General features: G+C 46.9%; 1 protein-coding gene across 4 annotated transcripts in view; it reads left to right on the top strand.

Moving 5' to 3' along the window:
* The first annotated feature begins 10,811 nt into the window (after positions 1–10,811).
* Positions 10,812–15,798, top strand: part of RASAL2 (RAS protein activator like 2) — a 279,206-nt gene continuing 274,219 nt past the window's right edge. For all 4 annotated transcript variants that reach the window (XM_045026721.1, XM_045026720.1, XM_045026719.1 and 1 more), the window contains exon 1: positions 10,812–11,177. In XM_045026721.1, coding sequence (XP_044882656.1) covers positions 10,943–11,177 — 235 coding nt within the window. In that variant the 5' untranslated portion in view covers positions 10,812–10,942. The remainder of the gene's footprint in view (positions 11,178–15,798) is intronic.

Genomic DNA, 15,798 nt, shown 5'->3' with positions numbered 1-15,798 from the left:
TTTCAGGAGAAACACAGACCCTCAGAGTGGGGGGGAGCTGGGCTGCTGAAACAGGGATGAAGACAATGTAGGTCTGAGGTCTTATTTTTGAGAGATTTGGTGTAGGACAGCTGCCCCAGCCCTTTCAGCTAGCGTGGAACCTGGCTTTTCCCAGGGAGAACCCCACAGCCTCACTGCTGGGAGATGATCCTCACCAGGGAAGCATTCCTCACTCCCCCTCCTTCTTCCCCCATCCCTCTGGCTCCTGCTCTCTAGCATGGGGATGTGAGCGGGTTACCCCACACCAGCCTCCAGCCTGCCCCTTGAGCTTCCCATCTTAGATATCAGCAGGCAACTCTCTCTGCTGCTCTCCAGCCTTCTGCCCTTTCCAGCCCTGGACTCTGGCTTGGAGATGCCTGACAACCAACACCTCTTGCTGCTTTCCTGCCTTCAGCCTTCCCCAGGGACCACCTCTTGGTCTCTGACATCTGTCACCTGCACTTCTCCTGGGTCTTTCTGCCTTCTAGGACACAGGGTCATTTTTGAAGCCCAATTAGGAGATAGCTGATAAGACACAGGTGTACTGGCTCTGCTTGCTCTTAAAGGCCAGCGTCACCCTGTGACAGATATCCTCACCATAGATCTCAAAGAGTAAGTAACCCACCAGAACATGAAGTTATCCTACTGGCTCCCACAATCAGGGGCGGCTCCAGGCACCAGCACGCCAAGCGCGTGCTTGGGGCGGCAAGCCACAGGGGGTGCGCTGCCGGCGCCACGAGGGCGGAGGCAGGTTGCCTTCGGTGGCATGCCTGCGGAGGGTCTGCTGGTCCCGCAGCTTCGGCGGACCTCCCGCAGGCATGCTGCCGAATCCACGGGACCGGGGACCTCTCACAGGCAAGCCGCCGAAGGCAGCCTGCCTGCCGTGCTTGGGGTGGCAAAATACCTAGAGCCGCCCCTGCCCACAATCCCAACCTTTCACCCCCATCCCTTCTCCCTTCCCCAATACCTAAGGAGTGTGGATTACAGTGTGCTCTGAAGTGCAACATATTTGGGCTATTTCAGACTACGGGGGTGGGGAGGGGATGAAATCCACAGTAAAAGGGCCTTCTTGGGGAGCCCCTAGTTAGCAGTTCCTTCCCTTTGAAACCAAGAACACTCCAGATGAAGAGCCTTCATTGGTGCAGTACTGCTCAGGGAAAAAGAGGTGGTCTCTCAAAGAAGCTGGCCCCAAGCTCCTAGGACTTTATAGGTATAACACCTCACCGGAAGCTATTAAACTGTGATGCAAAAGGAATGAAGTAGGTGAGTCAAGAGGCTCATCTTATTTTCCAAGCAAGAATATATCCCATCTCTACTTCCCTGTTTCAGTGTATGATCTGCACCACCCCTCCCTTCCCCCGCTCCCCCTAAAAAGTTCCACCCCTTCCTACTGAGATGGAGGTTTGGTTACCACTCGCGCCGTTGAGGCATGTTATCATGAGCTCACGAAACAGAGGAGATCCAAGTGTTGAGAGAGCAAGTTATCACAAGTTTCAGAGGGGTAGCCGTGTTAGTCTGTATCAGCAAAAACAACAAGGAGTCCTTGTGGCACCTTACAAACTAACAAATGTATTTGAGCATAAGCTTTTGTGGGCTAAAACCCACTTCATCAGATGCTTGGAGTGAAAAATACAGTAAGCAGAATATATATTATACCACATGAAAAGATGGGAGTTGCCTTACCAAGTGGGAGGTCAGTGCTAAGGAGGCCAATTCAATTAATGTGGAAGTGGCCTATTCTCAACAGTTGACAAGAAAGAGTGAATACCAAGGGAGGGAAAATTACTTTTGTAGTGCTAACAAGGCCAATGCAATCAAGGTGGATGTCGCCCATTTCCAACAGTTGACAAGAAGGTGTGAGTATCAGCAGAGGGAAAATTACTTTTTGTAGTGACCCATCCACTCCCAGTCTTTATTCAGGCCTAATTTGATGGTGTCCAGTTTGCAAATTAATTCCAGTTCTGCAGTTTCTCATTGGAGTCTGTTTTTGAAGTTTTTTTGTTGAAGAATTGCCACTTTTAAGTCTGTTATTGAGTGTCCAGGGAGATTGAAGTGTTCTCCTACTGGTTTTTGAATATTACAATTCTTGATGTCTGATTTGTGTCCATTTATTCGTTTGTATAGAGACTGTCCGGTTAACAATTGCTTAATGTGATGACAGTCCAATTTACCCCATTCCACACACACCCCTATTTCCTAGTGGCTCCCAACGCACTCCCCCTTCCCTAGTTACTCCCACAGGGTTCAAGGGGATCACCGTATTTGCATTTCCTTCCCATGGTATCATAGTAACAATTACACAAGAACTGCCCCCACAGGTAGATGGGCTTGTTTTTGCAATTGTAGATAAATATGGGCTAGCCTTCCGATTTAATACTAAAGGCCATTATTCTGACCAAGCATCTCTCATAATATCCATTAACATTATTAACTGAGCATTTTGAATACCTACATAAACTTCTTCTCATGTTAATCTTCTGATGCTATCCCCCTCCCATGTCACCAGGTCCCCTGCCCAATGAGTTAACTGCAAGTTTACCTCTACTGCTGTCCTCCACCCTATGGCAACTGCCAATAGTTGCTGTGCCATTAATTATTAATTTGTTGTTGAAATTTCACATTTTGGCTTACTAATTGTTTGGTTACCCACTCATCCCCCAGATTCCATGTACCCAGCATAGTGTTCCCACAATCCCCTTTTCCAATGACGATTCCAGGTGTGTCCCCTCACTCACCAGTTGAATTGTTGTTTCAATCCTTTTTGTACATACTACAATTAGGATGAATTTGGTCCACCCACCATTCCTTGGGGCGTACCGCCCACGTAATAGCGTGAAAGGACACGTTAAAAATTGCTGGCTGTACCCACTCCCACAATGGCTCCCATACATTTGCTCATCAGGGAATATTCTCGGCTAACGTTTTCAGGACTGGTGTCTGCTTTCACATCCCAGCAAGCAGGACACTGTCACCTTAACATAGTGGGGGACACAAGGTTGGAACGGGGAAGATGCTGAGCAGTGGGTAACAGCTGACAGCTACAAAAGTACATATGTGTAAGTGAGAGAGAGAGAGAGATCCTGATGAAATCAGACCAGAGGTCTGAAGATCCTGCTCTGTCAATTAGTGAAAACTATAATTTTGCTAAAATGAGACCATGGGGCTAAGTATGTGGCATAAATATTTGAGACTTACTAACATTTTGAGGTTAAAACAAAACATTAGTGGAGAAGCCATGCTGTGAAAATACCTTCTTAGGAATGGAAGGTGGAATGGGAGGAACAAATCTTTTGAAGATATAATTTGGAGATACATCAAGCTTTGTTAGAACTCATCTGTGCACCACTGAAGTCAATAGGAGCATTGACATTGAGTTCAGTGAGAGTAGGAGCAATCCCTTATTGCTGCTGTTCTATTTCCCTTTTTCCTATTCCGGCACTAAGCCTGAATTAAAAAAAACAAAAACACACTGCAGCTTCTTTTGTGAGGTAGAAATTCTGTCAGCATGTGTATCCTGGAGGCAGTTGGCATGAGATGAAGGGAACAGCAGCAGCTAGAACTGGGACGTAGTTCTTTAATATTTAACCTCCTCTAGCATTGGGTTTTTTAATCAGTTTGTGTGTTATCCTCCACCCCAGTTCAAAGAAGGTTTTTCCCCTGGAGATTTCAGATCTTGGTCCCAGGGGCAAGGAGAACAGAGGACTCTCCCTGAAGGCTTCAGGGGGTGAATGTGGCCTCAATTACTCCAGTGTAATCAGGAAGAAGTGGCTCCATTGAAGTAGGTAGAATTGAAGCAACATACATGAGGTTAGAATCAGGCCCAATATCCGTTCCAGGAGTTGTCTCAGATCTTGGTAGCAGGGTAAGGTCCATCCAGAAAGAGTTCAGATCCCTCCACTGAGGGATGGTCGCCCCTGAAGATGTTAAATCTCTTCCCTGGAAGATGGTCTGAAGTCTTATCTTTTCAGTTCAGGATTATCTCATTTTCTGCTTCAAGATGTGGAACTATTGGATTCAATGGCAATAGATCAGGGGTGGGCAAGCTACAGCCAGCAGGCCGGATCTGGTCTGTCAGGGCTTTGGATCCAGCCCGTAGGATTGCCACCCCCGTGGTGCTGTGGGTCCCGTGCCGCTCCCGGAAGCGGCTGGCACCATGTCTCTGTGGCCCCTGGGGCACGGGGTGCATAGAGCACTGGGCGCTGCCCTTGCCTGCAGGTACCCCCCCCCCCGCAGCGCCCATTGGCTGGGAATGGGGAGCCTGTCTTAGCCCCACTGCGTGCCACTGCCACCCCGGAGCCGCTCCAGGTAAGAGGTGCCAGGCTGGAGCCTGCACCCCAACCCCCTGCCCTGAGCTGCCACCCCCTGCCACCCTCCTCCTGCACCCAAATCCCCTGCCCTGAGCCCCCTGCCACACCCCACACCCAACCCCCTGCCCTAAGCCCCCTTGTACACCCCACACGCTCCTGCACCCCAACCCCCTGCCCTGAGACCCCTCATACACCCCCACCCATCATCCATCCCAACCCCTTGCCCTGAGCCACTTCCTTCACACTACACCCCCTCTCACACCCCACACTGCCTCCTGCACCCCAATCTCCTGCCCCAGTCCTACATTCATGGCCCTGCATGCAATTTCCCCACCCAGATGTGGCCCTCGGGCCAAAAAGTTTACCTACCCCTGCAATAGATATTCAGGTCTCTTCAGAGTTTAATCTAGGACTCCAGCCCTATTGTGGGTTCGCTGATAAACTTGATGTTAACATAGTACATCAGCTAAGGGGTCTGTTCTCCCACTTACATATAGGGAATTCCATGCATGTGGCTTGCATTTCTATAAATTTATGCCTGCATAAATCCCCCATGCATTATTGGCAGAGTAGACCCCCAACTCAGAACAGCTGAGCTGATGAGTATGAAATCCTGGTGTCTCTGATTTCTAGGACATCTGTATTTACTGTATACATCTATTTTTGCTACCATCAGGCCTGCAAAGTCAGCTTTACTATTTTTGTCATCCCTGACATTGTTCTTCTTTTTATTATTATTTATTATTTATTTTATTATTTATATTGCACCAAAAGTGCTTTATACTATGTTAACTACCAAGTACAAGATTATTGCTCTTAGGAATAGATAAATAAATAATCTGTTCTGTTTTCGGTTACTCTGTTAGTCATTGTAGGGATAAACTGATGGTCCAAGATATAGCTGAATTGCTCAGTAATAGCGACCAAAATGTAATTAAATTTAATATCTTGGCAGGGGATAAAATACCAAAGAAACCCACCACAGCAGCATTTAACTTCAAAAAGGGGAAATACACAAAAATGAGGAAGCTAGTTACATGGAAATTAAAAGGAATAGTCACTAGAGTGAAATGCCTGCAAACTGTGTGGAAACTATTTAAAAACACAGTAATAGAGGCTCAAACTAAATTATACCCAAAGTAAAAAAAACAGTAAGAGGACCAAAAAACAAACAAACAACAAACAAACTCCAAACCATGGCACCATGGCAAAACAGCAGAGTAAAAGAGGTGAGTAGAGGCAAAAAGGCATCCTTTCAAAACCAGAAGGGAAGTCATATCCTACTGAGGAAAATAGAAAGAAGTATAAACTCTGGCAAATCAAGTGTAACAGTATAATTAGGCAGGTCAAAAAATAATTTGAAGAACAACTAGCAGAAGATAAAAAAACTAATAGCAATTTTTTTTAACATACATCAAAAGCAGGAAGCCTGACAAACCATCAGTGGGGCCACTGGATGATCAAGGTGCTAAAGGAGCACTCAGGGAAGACAAAACCATTGCAAAAAAGCTAAATGAATTCATTGCATGTCTTCACTGCAGAGGATGTAAGGGAGATTCCCACACCTAAGTCAGTCTTTTTAGGTGACAAATCTGAGGAATTATCCCAGATTGAGGAGTCATTAGAGGAGGTTTTTGAACAAATTGTTAAATTAAAAAGTAATAAGTCTCCAGGACAAGATGGTATTCACCCAAGAGTTCTGAAGGAGCTCAAATATAAAATTGCAGAACAACTGTGGTATGTAAACTATCACTTAAATTCAGGGCCATCCTTGGGCTTTATGGGGCCCTACGCTGTATTATTAAACTGGTGCCCCTATGCTGGTGCATTTGGCTCTGTGAATATGTCTCCTGCCTTCTGCCTAGTAAGGAGACTGCAGCACGTGCTGGGTGTGTGGGAGTCATAAGTGCGGACTCTGAGGGTGAGTGCTCCGGGGTTGGAGTACCCACTGGGAAAATTTAGTGGGTGCGGAACACCTACCGGCACCAACCTCTCTCCCTCCCCAACCTGCCCCCGTGCCTCTCGCACGCCAGTGGGCCCGTGCTTACCAACTCCTGCTCCTCCCTCCATAGTGCTTCCGGAGCACCACAAACAGCTGAATCGTGGTGTTCAAGCTCTTGGACAGAGGGGAGAGGAGACAGGGAAGAGGAGGGGGGGAGCAGGGGCAGGGCCAGGGGCTTGGGGAAAGGGTTAGAGTGGGGGTGGGGCCTGGAACGGAGGTGGGAGGGTCGAGCACCCCCTGGCAAGATGAGAAGTTGCCACCTATGATCCCGGTGCTGCCCCAAATTTTCAGGGGCCCTACACAGACACGTATGCTGTGTATGCCTACGGATAGCCCTGCTTAAATCAGCCTCTGTACCAGATGACTGGACAATAGCTAAGTAATGCCAATTTTTTTTAAAGGCTCCGGAAGTGATCCTGGCAAGTACAGGCCAGTAAGCCTAAATTCAGTACCAGGCAAATTAGTTGAACAATAAAAAAGGACAGAATTATCAGACACATAGTTGAACACACTATTTGGAGAAGAGTCAAAATGGTTTTTGTAAAGAGAAATCATGCCTCAGAAATCTATTAGAATTCTCTGAGGGTGTCAACAAGCATGGGAACAAGGGTGATCCAATTGATATAGTGTAGTTGGACTTTCAGAAAGCCTTTGACAAGGGTTCCATCAAAAGATCTTAAACAAAGTAAGCAGTCCTGGGTAGGGCCCTACCAAATTCACGGTCCATTTTGGTCAGTTTCATGGTCATAGGATTTTAAAAATCATAAATTTCATTATTTCAACTATTTAAATCTGAAATTTCATGGTGTTGGAATTGTAGGGGTTGTGACCCAAAACGGAGTTGTGGGGGTGTCACAAGGTTATTGTAGAGGGCGTTGTGGTATTGCTACCTTTACTTCTGAGCTGCTGCTGGCAGTGGCGCTGCCTCCAGAGCTGGGTGCCTGGCCAACAGCTGTCACTCTCCAGCTGTCCAGTTCTGAAGGCAGCACAGAAGTAAGGGTGGCAATACTGCTACACCACCCTAAAATAACCTTGTGACCCCCCCCTGCAACTCCCTTTGGGGTCCAGGACCCCCAATTTGAGAAACACTGGTCTCCGCCCATGAAATCTACATGATATAGGGTAAAAGCACACAGAAGACCAGAATTCATGGGGGGAGAGCATACTTCACGGTCCGTAATGCATTTTTCATGGCCACGAATTTGGTAGGGCCCTAGTCATGGGATAAGAGCAAAGGTCTTCTCGTGGATCAGGAACAGGTTAAAGACAGGAAACAAAGGATAGAAATAAATGGTTGGTTCTCACAAAGGCAAATAGTGGGGTCCCACAATGATCTGTACGGGGGCGGCTCTAGGTATTTTGCTGCCCCAAGCATGGCAGGCAGGCTGCCTTCGGCGGCTTGCCTGCGGGAGGTCCCCAGTCCCATGGATTTGGCGGCACTCCTGCTTATGTTCTTATGTTCTTATGACAGTCAGCTAGATCTAGAACTCCCGTTTAAAATTTTAAGAGTGTGTTGATTAAACCCAGACTATCAACCAGTCCTGACGTGGCCAGGACAGTGCTGAGTAACTGGTGTTCCAGATAGTGTTGCAGGAAGATGGGGCAGCACTAGGTAGCTATTTAAAATGCTGCTGTTTCTTTCTCTTGGCAGCAGCTCAACAGCCACATCCTTCCCTGCCTGCTTCTCCTCTGTTCTCAGTTGCCACAGCAGCTCCTGTCTCTTCCCCTTCAGCTACCTCTCAGCTGTTCATTGCAGTGAGCTGGAGTTGCTGCCAGCTGCTGTTGAGAGAAAGAGAGGCAGCTGGTAGGAAGCAGGGGAAGGGACCACTGAGCTGCTGTTGGGCAAGGAACTTACATCAGTCTCTGGGAGGCTGAAAGGGAGAAGCAGCATTTGGGGGAAGCATTGAAGACCTTACGGTTTAATGACCCTAGGTTATGAGCCTGGATAAGGGGGAGGGAGGGTGTGTCTGTGTGTCAATAGTAATGGAGTAGGTGTGGAGTGGAGAAGATTTAGGATGAAAAATTAGGGTCCCTATTCATCACTGCACTACAGTCTTTTGATGCCAACTAGGCTGGCATAAAGGGCTCACAAGGCTGCCATGAACACTCCCCTCTCCCAGTGCCTGGGTCACCCAGGAGCCAAGATGGAGGGCATGTCCTCAGGTGGGGTGAACAGGAGTAAAGAAGGGATGTTCTGTAGGGGCCTTTGAAGCAGAGATGCAAGATAGATCAGTCTTCATAGCTGGCCTAGCTAGTCTGTGCCAGTGCAAGCTGCTTTTCCTTTGTCCCTGTGCTGGTGCAGGAATGAATTGGTGTAGGCTCAGTGATAGGCCTAGGCTATGCAGAGTTTTTGTACCAGTTTAACTATTTTGGTTAGGAATGTGATTTTTTTTTTAACAAAATAGTTAAATTTGTAAATGTGTGTGGAAAAGCTATATTGATATAAGGCACCTTTATACCAGTATAATTGTAGCCACAATAGAGAATTGTATTTCTTTAACTGTACTGTTTTCAAACCAAGCAGTACAAAAACTCTGTGCAGAGACAAACTCTTAGCCATGTTGTGCTTGAGGTGTGGAAAAAGGTTGGCGAGACAGGCAGATTTGTAAATCATCAGCACAGAGATGAATCTATGTGAGTGGATGAAATCACCCAGTTTGTATTGATCACTGGGTAGCTATAAACTGTTAATCATAGATTTATAGGGAAGGAACAGAAAGCAGATATAAAAATAAATTTGAAATTACAATGTATCATTCAAGAAAAGAAAGACTACTGTATATATATATATAGTATGTTTACAACCATTTATTTTAATTGCTTAGGCATCCATCTTAAGCCACGGGCACTTGTATACACCTTCTTATACACTTAATGAGATCAGTGAAGTATATGGACATTCAGGACAAACAAACAACAAAGCCTACCTCCATTAATAGCAATAAAATGACCTTCCCATCCCACCTGTACTCCAAATTGCATCTTTTCTTTCAAACATTTGGGGAGGGTATGGAACATATAGCCCAAGCTTGTAATTGCAGTTAAATAGATGTTTAAAAATGTGGCAGTGGACTGCAAATAACCATCTCAAACTAGTTAGGATCGTATAGGTTAAAATCAACATCCTGAATATCAACTGGAAATCTTCAGGCAGCCAGTGCAGATCAGAAACTGATGTTATATGTTTTATGTGACATACTGCTTAGGGAATCTGCAAAAGAAGGGGTCTTGCTGTGTTATTTTTTTTACTTCTTTATGATTATTAAAGAAAGACTGAAAGGTTGTTTTGTCTCTCTCTCTCTTTAATAATAAGAGTTTGGCTCTGCTTGGTTTTTACATTCAAAATTCAGGTCTTGCCTACCCTAGAAGTCGAAGACTCTATGACTACTGGAGCATTAGTGAAATAGTGATCTCACAAGAGCCAGGAATTAAATTTGAGCAATAGAGAGGAAGGGACTGCTGGTGAGACTACTTAAAAATCTTCTTCCCTTATTTAGGGCTTGTTTACACTGCCACTTTACAGTGCTGCAACTTTCTTGCTCGGGGTGTGAAAAAAAAGTTTCAGCACTGTAAAGCGCCAGTGTAGACAGCGCACCAGAGCTGGTAGCTACTCTTGTGGCGGTGGGGTTTTTTATAGCACTGGGAGAGCTCTTTCCCAGTGCTGGTGCTGTGACTACACAGCCACCTTGCTAGTGAAGACATATCCTTAGTTGTTGTTAGTAGATATTTAACTGCAATGATTACTTAACATTTTGGATAATGGGCATTGTTGTCAAAGACCCCCCATTCTGCCCTAACGTCTGTGTCTGACCCGCCTCCAGATGTTGTCCCACGCAGACTGCATTACAGCAGTGCCCTTCCCAGCTGGCTGATGCCTGGGGAACGCAGCAAGGACTGTGTATGAAAGGAAAGTTTTCGCAGCTGTGAGGCTGGTGCTTGTGCCATTGATTTGTGTGGCTTCAGGGATGCCCCAGGGCAACGTGACCCTTGGAATGACATGAGGGATATGTCGGAGAAACCGGGAATGAGATATTACTTGCCAGTGGGGAGCCAGCCTCCCTCCCTCTCAGTGCGCTAGGCCAGGGACAATCCAGTTGGGCTACTGGGCTGCTCAGTGCATGGAGCAGACAGAGGGGGCTGAGATGCAAAGGGAGAATTTGGACGGGATCTCTCCCCATATTGCGGATGGGGAGGGGGGCGTTGGTTTGGGATTGCCTGACTCTTACAAGCGGGCGCTGAGCTGTTGCCTGTGGTGGTGTAATCCCAGGACCCCTGCAACTGGTGTGTCCCGTCCCCCAGCCTTTCCCCTTCTCAGGGCAGCAGCAGCCTGGATGCAGGTGGATGGCTCGGCGGGCGATTGCTTTGGGCTGGCGGAGGCTTTGCTCCGGCCGCCACCGCTTGTCCATGCGGCCGGGCGCTCGGCTCTCCGCTGCTCCTGTCTATCTCCCTGGGATGCCGCCCGCCGCCGCCGGGTCTCTGGGAGAAGCCGAGTCGCCGCAGCCGGAGAGTGAGCGCGAGCCAGCGGCGGCCCCTGCGCGAGCCACGGCCGGAGAGGAAACGCGCGGCCGGGCCTGGCCGGGAGCGAGCTGGGCCGGAGGAATGGACCCGGGGCGGGATGTCCAGTGACCGGGGGCCAGCGGACAGCAGCCGGGTCCGGGCCGGAGCGAGCGGGCGGCCCGCCCCCAGCAGCATGGAGCCGCCCCCGGGCGCCCCCGGCGAGCCCGCGCCCTGGGGGCAGGAGCCCTTCGCGGGGCAGGAGCCGGAGGAGCTGGACGGAGCCGCTGCGGGCGTGATGGACCGGATCCTGCTGGAGTCGGTGTGCCAGCAGCAGGGCTGGGCCCGGGTCTATGGTGAGGAGCTCCCCGTGTCCACCGGGCAACCCCCCGCTGTGCCTAGCGCCGCCGCCCCCTGGGGGTACTGAGCTGCCCCCGCTGTGCCTAGTGCCGCTGCCCCTCCTGTTCACTGGGCAACCCCCCGCCCCTGCAGTGCCTAGCGCCGCCGCCCCCTGGGGGTACCGAGCTGCCCCCGCTGTGCCTAGCGCCGCCGCCCCCTGGGGGTACCGAGCTGCCCCCGCTGTGCCTAGTGCCGCTGCCCCCCTGGGGGTACCGAGCTGCCCCCGCCCCTGCTGTGCCTAGTGCCGCCGCCCCCCCTGTTCACTGGGCAACCCCCCGCCCCCGTTGTGACTAGCGCCGCCGCCCCCAGTGTTCACTGGGCAACCCCCCACCCCCGCTATGTCTAGCGCCGCTGCCCCCCGGGGGTACTGAGCTGCCCCCCACCCTCGCTGCGCCTAGCGCCCCTGCTCCTCCCGTGTTCACCGGGAATCCCCCCCGCCCCGCCCCTCGGGCACGCTGTTGCCCTGGAGAGCTGTGGCCCAGCGCAAGCCTTTGGGTCAATTTCATGCGCTCTGGGCGCACGCACGGAGAGGGCAAGAAGCTGGAAATCAGAGTCGTTGTCTCAGTTCCTAAATGGCATGTCCCAGCATTTTGGAAGCTCATGGTGTGTGTGTCTCCCCTCAGACACTGGGTGGGGAGAAGTGGTGTTGCGCTCCTGTTTTTAGGTGTTGCTGAAATCACGTTCATATAGGTACTTTGCTTGCCTGTTACTGTGAAGCTGTAGCTGACATCAAACCAAAGCAATATAACGATGTCTGAGACCCAGTGTCTCAGCGTTGAGAAGCTGCTCGGAGCTGCCTCTGCAGTCAACTCTTTGCAAGTGAATAATGAAAACAGAGTAACTTCTGAGAGAGAGAGCATATGTATGTAAAGCCAAACTCCCGGCACAGCCTCTGCTCTCTCCCCATCTCCCACCCCACCTCTTAAAAGAGCAGCTCTGTTCAGTTGTGAACCCTGTTGTCAGAAACAGCCCTACAGATTACGTTTCAGAATGTCCTATTGTTTACAGTCCCCTTTGTCAAGTGGCTGGCATGGGAGTCCATCAGAGATTCCGCAGCAGGTTGAAAAGTGATGAACAGATGAAAATTTCTAGTGTCAGCATTCATCCTTCCTTTCTGGTGATTGCAACTGTTGAATGTCCCTATGTAAAGACTTCTGATTAGCACCAATTTATAATTCCCTCTGAGGAAAAAAACATAGGCTTTTAAAACCAGCAGTTTTACAAATTTGCTGGCAGGATGCACTAGTTAAAATACCCTGTGATTTCCCCCCCTCTCCCCCCCCGCCCAACAAATGCTAAAATGTCAAGATGTTTATGATTTTGCAGTGCACGTTGAAACCTTTTGTACTGAGACTGTACAAGTCAAATACAGGATGTTCAATTTAAAGTACCCTAGGATCCAACAAATACAAAGATGTTATCATGGAACAATCTACATTTAAACCTTTTGTGTTGCTAGTAGTCAAGTACCGGACACAAATGTGCACCATGCTTCATTTGCACCCCTTGCCAGCAGGGTTTCTGATTACTATTAATGAATTACTAAAGGCCTGGAAGATACTGATATGGTTGGTCCCGTGGCTCCATAGTTATTGCTGTATATTAAACTGGCATCTCTATTATTTATAGTAAAGGTTGATGAGAGTCTGGAAAAGGGTATTAAAATCTTTAGCAATCTGGCTGCTGTACAAGACCTAGTGTTATTTCCTATTCTTTCTCAAACCCTCCCTGGTATGTAACCTCCTAAAATAAACCTGACTAGTATGCCCAGCCTATTCCCAGGCTCTGATTTTGTTTTTAGCAGCAGTATATGCTCTAAGTTGAAACATCATGAAACTTGAGGCTCTTGACCAGTGTCTAAATAGAGGATTAGTGTTTTATTTGTCTTTCTGTAGTTCTGCCTTCTCTTCTATTTGCTCAAAGCATCTCACAGTAGTTACTCCTGTTACTTGCCTCTAAGTGAAGATTACTCCAGCCAGGATCTTGCTATTCCTCCAGAGAAATACTTGACAGTCCAAACATGTCTTGTGCTCTTAATGGTTGCAATATTTGAGTACACAGTTGCTATATTACCTCTACCTAACACAACTCAAAGTACTTCAGAGGGCTTCACAGGTTCTTGATTAAATCCAAACCTGACTTGTCCTCATGGTTTCACTCTAGAGGACACTAATTTTATCCCCCTGAATGAATGACTCCCCCTGACCAGACTCCCCAACTTGTTCCTAGTCTACATGGTTAGGAACAAGTGGTCTTTGATGCCAGTGTCATTCTCTGTGTGTCAGCTAGTAGCATCACTCATGAAGAATAAACATGTTATCTCCAGTATGTCTCAGAACAACTAGTGGCTGAGAAACAATTGACTGCTCTTTGTTTTAGTGGGTACCACCAAAGTTGTTTTTTGTCAGGTATCAATGGGGAAATCAGGCCATCATTCCTATGGAAGATGCATCATATCCAAAAGATCTTCATCTTTCATATTGAAACTGTTAGTAGACAGTGCTGGGAGATTAGATGATTGTTGTCTTGTGTCTTGTATAGTACTACGCAAAGTGGTGCTTAACAACATAGTTAGACCGATAACACCTTCCTCTCCCTCTTTCCTTTCAGTAGTATCAGCTTAGTGTGTAAGTGATTGCAGAACATAGTGGAGGGCTTTTTTAGAAGGTTAGTGTGAACAGAGTACAGAAGAGAGCAGTTTAGCACTGAGCTGTATACTTGTTTAGAATTTTTCCTAAGGTCAAGTCGTGGAGCAAAATGAGAATGTACTTGTGGGGAGAATGTCTGGCACCAGACAATCTGATTGTTACAGGATATAACCTTGAATATTAGTGGAAGCAGTAATGCAATTTCAAAGTTAGCCATGGTGTAAAACATTAGTTGTTGATAAAGTCACATTGTACATCCTGTTTTGTGATGTCTGACACTCACATGCAGGCAGAAATAGTCTGATTTGCCTGTGTACCTGTACAACTAGCTCAAAGGCTATAGGAGTTAGAGATGTATTCAAACATGATTGTTCAATAAAAGTGAATTTTGTAACCCAAAGGCTTTTAGTTGTTATCAAAACAAAGTAATTACTAGTTCTTATCTTCAGATGAAGAGATCTGGTGGTGGTAATGTCTTCTCTTCCTCCCTCCAGAATTGCATTTGGTTTTGATAGTAAACAGATATTTCAGCCTGCTTACTATTGTTTGTGATCCTTTCACAGATTGATCTGACTAAGTTTGTGGGCAGTAAGTCAAACTGAAGCAATGCCATGTTCGTACACAACTAAATATGGATTTCAAATCTACAAGTGACAAATGTATAACATATTTTAGTTATTTATAGCATTAAAGACTTGCACAGTTGGTTGAAGAACCACAGCAGCATAGCTAAGGGAAAGGGGAGCAGAAAGCCCAGCCTTATTGTCTGTTGTCTAATAAATTAATACTAAATATTTCACTATGAATAAATGAGTGGGAAGCATATCTAATGTGAAATGTTAAGTACAGTTTTCTGTCTTGTTAAGAAGAGGAGTGTTATAATAGCTATTTACTTTCTTTTCTGAATGCTTTTTATGAACACAGACAACAAAGTATGCTTTTGCATTGTTCAAAATGAAAGTTAATTATCTGAGAAGTGATTCAAACAGTGGAAATAATTATTTAAAGCAAATGAGTTCTGCGCCCTCTTACTGAAATCTGATTATTTTTGTGCATCTCTGTTCTGTAACTGTATACTGTTCAGTTTGCATCTATCTATGGAGCTTATTCATGATTGTTAGAGGAACCGGTCCAATTGTGGAGCCAGTAAAATTTCATCTGTAAGCACAGAGAAGAGGATTCAGTCGTAATATATAATAATTATTGGTCTCTGTGGTATGCAAGTGGTATGATAATGATGTGAATGCAGTAGGACTTTACAATGTCTGGGATGTGATTTCAGAGTGACACTGAAGTCTTGTCTGTGCTTGCTGTGATGTATCTAAATCATAGTCTAGCTATTTCTATATTTCCTGAGTTAACTTCAATAGCTAATCTTTAGTTTCTTTTTTCCACTGTTTTTTGCAGGTTTGACAGTTCATGCTTAAATGAATAGCTGATGACCTCCATAAATCTATGAAAATATAATGCCCTTACTCAAGGACAATGTCAATTCCAAAATCTGATTTCTCCAAGCTTGGTTTCTGAATAATGGACAGTAACAGCAAATATGCTGTTTGTCAGCGTGCTAGTTTTAATTGTTCATGAAACACAAGTCATGTGAATATTGTGGGATGCTGTTTCCAAGAACCAGTTTTGAGACACAACTAATGTGTACTATACCTCTACCCCCCAATAAAACGCGACCCGATATAATACGAATTTGGATATAACGCGGTAAAGCAGTGCTCCGGCGGGAGGGTGGGGGGCTGTGCACTCTGGTGGATCAAAGCAAGTTCGATATAACGCGGTTTCCCCTATAATGCGGTAAGACTTTTTGGCTCCTGAGGACAGCGTTATATCAAGGTAGAGGGGTAGTCGATGTCTTGCTTTAGAGTCATAGCAGTTTGGATCAGAGGGAAGATTCTGTCTTGTCTTAACTAAGAGCCAT

Source organism: Mauremys mutica, chromosome 8 (genome assembly GCF_020497125.1).
Source record: "Mauremys mutica isolate MM-2020 ecotype Southern chromosome 8, ASM2049712v1, whole genome shotgun sequence".
Classification (NCBI taxonomy): Eukaryota; Metazoa; Chordata; order Testudines; family Geoemydidae; genus Mauremys; species Mauremys mutica.
Note: the sequence above shows the minus strand (reverse complement) of the source record. Positions and strands in the feature narration are given on the sequence as shown.